General features: G+C 32.1%; 1 protein-coding gene across 1 annotated transcript; it reads left to right on the top strand.

The window, feature by feature from the left end:
* Positions 1-2,209: 2,209 nt before the first annotated feature.
* LOC135955041 (CUE domain-containing protein 1) lies at positions 2,210-3,878 on the top strand. Its single transcript, XM_065505322.1, has 2 exons — positions 2,210-2,739; positions 2,812-3,878. The coding sequence occupies exons 1-2, from the start codon at positions 2,578-2,580 to the stop codon at positions 3,622-3,624; spliced, it is 975 nt and encodes a 324-aa protein (XP_065361394.1). The 5' UTR covers positions 2,210-2,577; the 3' UTR covers positions 3,625-3,878.
* Positions 3,879-5,715: the final 1,837 nt, after the last annotated feature.

Raw genomic sequence — 5,715 nt, forward strand, 5'->3', positions numbered from 1 at the left:
CCACTGCTATCAAGAAACTGGAGTGGGGTGGGTAAAAATGTTGAAAATTTAATTTTCAAATGCAAATATCTCCTAATTTATAAGAGAAATATGTAGATAGCTACGTTATAGATATGAATACAGACGAAGAAATGGGATCGTTTTAAAAATTGAACATTCGCGAGGTGTCTTAACTGTTTAGAAGTTACATATTTATTTCCCTCTATTTTTATACCCTTCACCTTCGTGAGAAGGGTATATGTATATAAGTTTGTCATTCCGTTTGTCATTTCCATAATATCATTTTCCGACCCTATAAAGTATATATATTCTGGATCCTTATAGATAGAGGAGTCGATTAAGCCATGGCCGTCTGTCTGTTGAAATTACCTTTCCGAAGCCCCAAAACAACTTACATACACGATTCATACATCAATATCTCCGGAATTCTTCCGGCTCGGTTGCTATTTAAAATCGGTCCACAAATGGCTGAGATATAAGGAAAAAACCAGGACAACCTCGATTTTTGACCTATATCTGTATTACTAGCCATTAATATAGACAATACTTTCAACCCGAATTTTTTTTTCACCAAAAGTTTTTTTCGCTAAATATTAAAAAAAAAATCACATAAAAAAAAAATTTAAAAAAAACAATTCGAAAATACGTTTGACAAAAAAACAAAAAAATTAAAAAAAAATGAATTCGAAAATTTTTTTTCCATAAAATTAATAAAAACAACTTTGGAAAAAAAAAATTTTGTTTACCTAAAAATTTTTAATTTGAAGTATAATTTAGTGAAGGGTATATAAGATTAGGTACAGCCGAATATAGCTCTCTTACTTGTTTTCTATACCACTGTGCCACGCGCAACTTTATTTAACATGGGGATGTCATTGCAGGTGACCGATTAGCACACTATAACACTATTAAATACTCCTTAATTTGAGAAAAAAGAAAAAAAATATTTTTAGCGACCGGGGTTGAACTCATAACCACTCGTTTCATAGTCAAATCGCTAATTCTCACAGCTCTTATTTGTAATAAATAATACCAAACTGTGCGATCAACCAATTTTATTTATTAAAAATTGTGTAATAATTCTAATTTAATAATCAATCACGCTATCATCCCTAATAATTATATTTTGAGTACACTTATTAAGTTATCAACAAAAGTGAAGAGCATTTCCATACAAATCAAAATGTGGAACACGTGATTACCATAAAAATATCTTCGTATGTATTTGTTTTTAATTGTTACTAAATCAAATCTCCTAAAATGATTAGAGGACAGGCCCTCTTTTTGAGATGTCACAAATATTCATTTAAATTTGGATTATACTCATTTAATTTATTTTATAATACATGCTTGTATTAAAGATCCGCCCTCTTTGCTTTATATTTGTTATTTAATTAAATCAAAGTGTATCCGTAAATTTCAACCCCATATTCATAAAATATTTTTAAATTTCAAAGGTTTATAAGCAAAGATTTTATTGACATTTTTTGTCTTTTATGAATTTAAAAATTATTTTAGAAAATTGATGCTAATATAGGTTAGGTTCCATGGCTGCCACTCATCAAGCAGCTCACTTGGGTATATTCAAAACTGATTTCATTGTGATACTCAAGTAAACAGCATTCAGATTCAATCTTGATAACTCATCTAAACACGAGAGGAAGGCGGTTTGTTAGAGCCGAGCAATGGCAGAATAGGTGGGACACAGTCTCCTCTTCCTTGTTTTGACAGCTTCTACAGTAGTCGTTAAACCGTAGGCACATTCTTCTAACATGTGTCCTGTAATAAAAGAAATAATTAGACCTATTTGCTCACGACGGAATTCTAATGTCTCACACGATCACGCCTGTGTATTTCTTATGGGACTGATTGGTTGAAGACCCCCATTTTAGCCATAATAAATAACAAATTAATATCAAACACAGGGTGTATAATGTAACTTTTTAAATATATATCGATATGGTTTTGGTCCAAACTAATTGAGAACACTTAGCAACGCCACCACTCATTTGTATAACTTGTCTACAATAACAGGGTTGCTAACAAACATTTACGGTTTCAATCTAAACTAATCTTTGGCATTTGTTTATGTCTCGTCTTCTAAACAAACCAATTGTATTGCACTTGACACTTGTATAAAATTGTCACAATTGTATCTGACATCTTTGAGTTTTCTACAACAACAACAAAATAAAAAATATATAATAAATACAAGAAGACATACAAAAAAAAATAGAAAGAACCAATACGAAAAGAAAAATTTCAGTAAAAACATTTTAAGAGACAATTTACAAAAAAAAAAACAAAGTGCAATAAATCTACATAAAATGTAGATTATTTAAAACGCACTTCTAAAGGCCATACAAAACAAAAAGAACATAATTATTTTCTGCTTATTCATGTGAGAAACGAAAAACAATTACTATCCTCGAATATCTACTTAATTAGCAGTCAGTTGATTTTTAAGAAGATAGCTAAAGATTCAGTTGACATAAGGTGCAAAAATTAGTTCAAGTAATAGAACAGAAAAAAAAGGTTTTTTGTATACCTATAATTTCTATAATAAATTTGGAAGACATGGCCTCGACAATGCAATTGGAATTTTCCCAAGCCATGTCGGATTTTAAAACCATGTTTCCCGATATGGATCGAGATGTTATAGAGGCCGTTTTAAGGGCCAATCAAGGGGCAGTGGATGCCACCATTGATCAACTGTTGCAAATGTCCACAGATAATCAGGTGAGTTTAATATTTGTTTAAGGGTAAATTTTTATTATTATTTTTTGTTTTTTTTTTCTTCAAAATTGAAAGAATGAAAAACTACGCAATGAATTGGATGGCAATGTCTCACCCCAAAAGAGTCTGATTAATTTGAGCGACAACTTGGTAACAGAAATAAAAGCCAAACAACAGCCTGCTACTGCTCAGCTTATTGATGTGTCCGATGAACTGGATGGTGTTAAAGCAGCAGCAAAAAGTGGAGAAAAATCTGTGCCCATGGCTTCGGTGCTGCTAAATCTCAACACAAGTTCTCCCAATCACAGTACCGGAGCTTCTCCTAAAGTCAGACCACCTCAACTACAAAATAAAACAGCTACACCCAGCTCTAGCACCCCCAAACGAAATGCACGCTTACATCATAACACAAACAAACGTTGGAATCCACCCATGCTGCTACCCTTACCCGCGGGATTTCTACGTCTAAATCCTGTTAATACCGGCAGCAATACCATTGCTTTGCCCTATGATCCGAATCGAGATTTTGATTTGCCCGACGAACAGTTCGCCATGATGCTGCAGAACGAAGAGTTTATGAATCAATTGCGCTGGAACCAGGAGTTCATGAATGCTTTGGAGAAGGAGCAAACGGGCAAGGGTAAAAGTGGCGAGGGTGATGCCGACTTTAAGGAACGTCTCAAACATATGGGCAAGGTATCACGCAAAAAATTCTTACAAATGGCCCGAGTATTCACCTGGCAGCGTAACAAAAAGACCACAACAGCTAAACAAATCGATTCTTTGCCTCTTAAAGAAGAACCCAGTGATGACGAGGACCATCATCATCCACATACTAAAAGCGCTAATACGGAACAATCGCATACACAAAGTCAGCAACGCAAGTAAGTTTTAGTAAAATTCATAGTACTCGTAGTTGTAAAAGTAATATTATATATATACACCCAAGAAAATAACAAAAATCTCATAATTATTATTCAACGAAAAACAAAAATCTCCCCCTAATGCAAAAATAATAAAAAATTAGATAAAATATGAATTTTACCAAATAAGAATGTAGATTTTAACTAAATTATATTAACCTTATCTTTTTTGGGTTTATCTCTTTTTATCTTATATTTGTTTAAAGTTATTAGAGCATTAAGAATCATTTATTATCTCTCCTTTACTGTGCAATATTATTTTTTTACAGAGAAAATTTGTTTTTTTGTTATTAAAAATTTTATTTACAATTTTAAATTATTAATTCGAAATTAAAAATGTCATCTCTTTCATTTCATAAATCCATTCCCAACAATTTAGCTTAATTCAAAGGCTTTTATTTAAGTAGAAAACATTCATAACAGAATTCATTCTACCTTTGAATGATAAAATTTGTGTTAATTCAAATCTAATTGGGTTTTGAACGCGGTTTTTGTTTTTAATAATTTATATGTCATTTTGAAGGCTACATATCTGTTATTTTTCTCACTTAATAATAATTGAACATTAAAGTGTAAACAACAAAGTTTTTTTTTCTTCGAAAATGTATAATTTTGTATCAACAAAGCGGGAAGTTTGGCTTTACTTCTTTAATTTGAAAATAGTTCCGCTGAAGCACACCGAAGCTTATGGTGAATGTGTTCGGTTTTAACGTGTGAGATGTGGTTTGTTCGATTCAAAAGTGGTGATTTTGACACGTAAGACAAATATCGCCCAGGCCAGCCAAAAAAGTTTAAAGACCAAGAATTGTAGGCATTACTCCATGAAGATTGTTGTCAAACTCAACAAGTGCTTGCAAAATCATTGGAAGCTACTCCAGCAGAAATTTGTATACGTTTGGGAGCAGCAGGGAAATTCTGTACCATACGAATTTAAGCCGAGAGACCTTGAAAGACGATTTTGGATGTCCGAAATGAGGCTTGAACGCTATAAAATAAATTGCGACGAAAAATTGATCCATTACGATAACAGGAAGCTAAATAGATCTTACATGAATCCCGCCCAATCAGCCGAATCGACACCAAAGCCAAATATCTATGGCGCTAAGGTAATGCTCTGTGTATGGTGGGAGCAAAAGGGTCCTATCTGAAAATCTGGAACCTGTACCGAACGCAACTGATACGTTTGAAGCAAGCATTGGTCGAAAAACGCCCAGAATATGAGGCCAGACATGAAAAAGTAATATTCTATCATGACAACGCTCGGTCACATGTTGCAATAACTGTTAAATACTAGTTAGAATGGAGTGGTTGGGAGTTTTGTCTCACCCGCCTTATAGTCCAGACCTTGCCCGTCCGAATACTATTTCTTTCGATCGATGCAGAGTATCCGAAATTGGCTTAATTTGTTCTTGGCCTTAATAGATGAGTAGTTCTTTAGGAGACACTTCACTTCAGAACAGAGTATCCGAAATTGGCTTGATTCGTTCTTGGCCTCAAAACATGAGCAGTATTTTGAATAAATTTATATTGCACAAATGTTTTAAAATAAAAGCCAAAAATTTTAAAAAATCCATCATTTTTAGTAAAAACCCAATATAATTTTACTTCACTCAGTTTGGTTTTTACAAAATGAATTGAAAATAATGTTCGTAATAGATTTGAATTGAAGAACATATTAATCATTTAATACAAATTCTAGAAAATTTGAATGATTCAATAACGAATTAATTATATAAAGAATGTATTCTCAAAGGAATGTATACAATACTTTTAAAGTACAAAGGAATTAAGCCTATGAATTAATTCATAATGAATTCATTAACAGAATGGTTAAGAGATAAAATTTATTTTGATTTTGAAAATGGAATTAAGAACTAAGTTTTTCAAACTTTGCTAATTATTAAACAAAATTTTGTAAATCTCATTGTTAAAAATCTCGACACTTATTTTAATATTTATTTAACCTATTTTTCCGCCTTTTTTTAACAAAAACCCTTTCCTTATATTGTATATAAGGATATTTACTTAATTATTATGCTTCATTAAGTTCAACATT

Source organism: Calliphora vicina, chromosome 3 (genome assembly GCF_958450345.1).
Source record: "Calliphora vicina chromosome 3, idCalVici1.1, whole genome shotgun sequence".
NCBI classification, from domain to species: Eukaryota; Metazoa; Arthropoda; class Insecta; order Diptera; family Calliphoridae; genus Calliphora; species Calliphora vicina.

What these genes read in the sequence shown, in the direction of transcription:
- LOC135955041 (XM_065505322.1), top strand. Translation starts at nt 2,578, where the DNA reads ATGGCCTCGACAATGCAATTGGAATTTTCCCAAGCCATGTCGGATTTT. An exon ending in AAATGTCCACAGATAATCAG is followed by an intron (nt 2,740 to 2,811) that starts GTGAGTTTAATA and finishes CAAAATTGAAAG; the next exon opens with AATGAAAAACTACGCAATGA.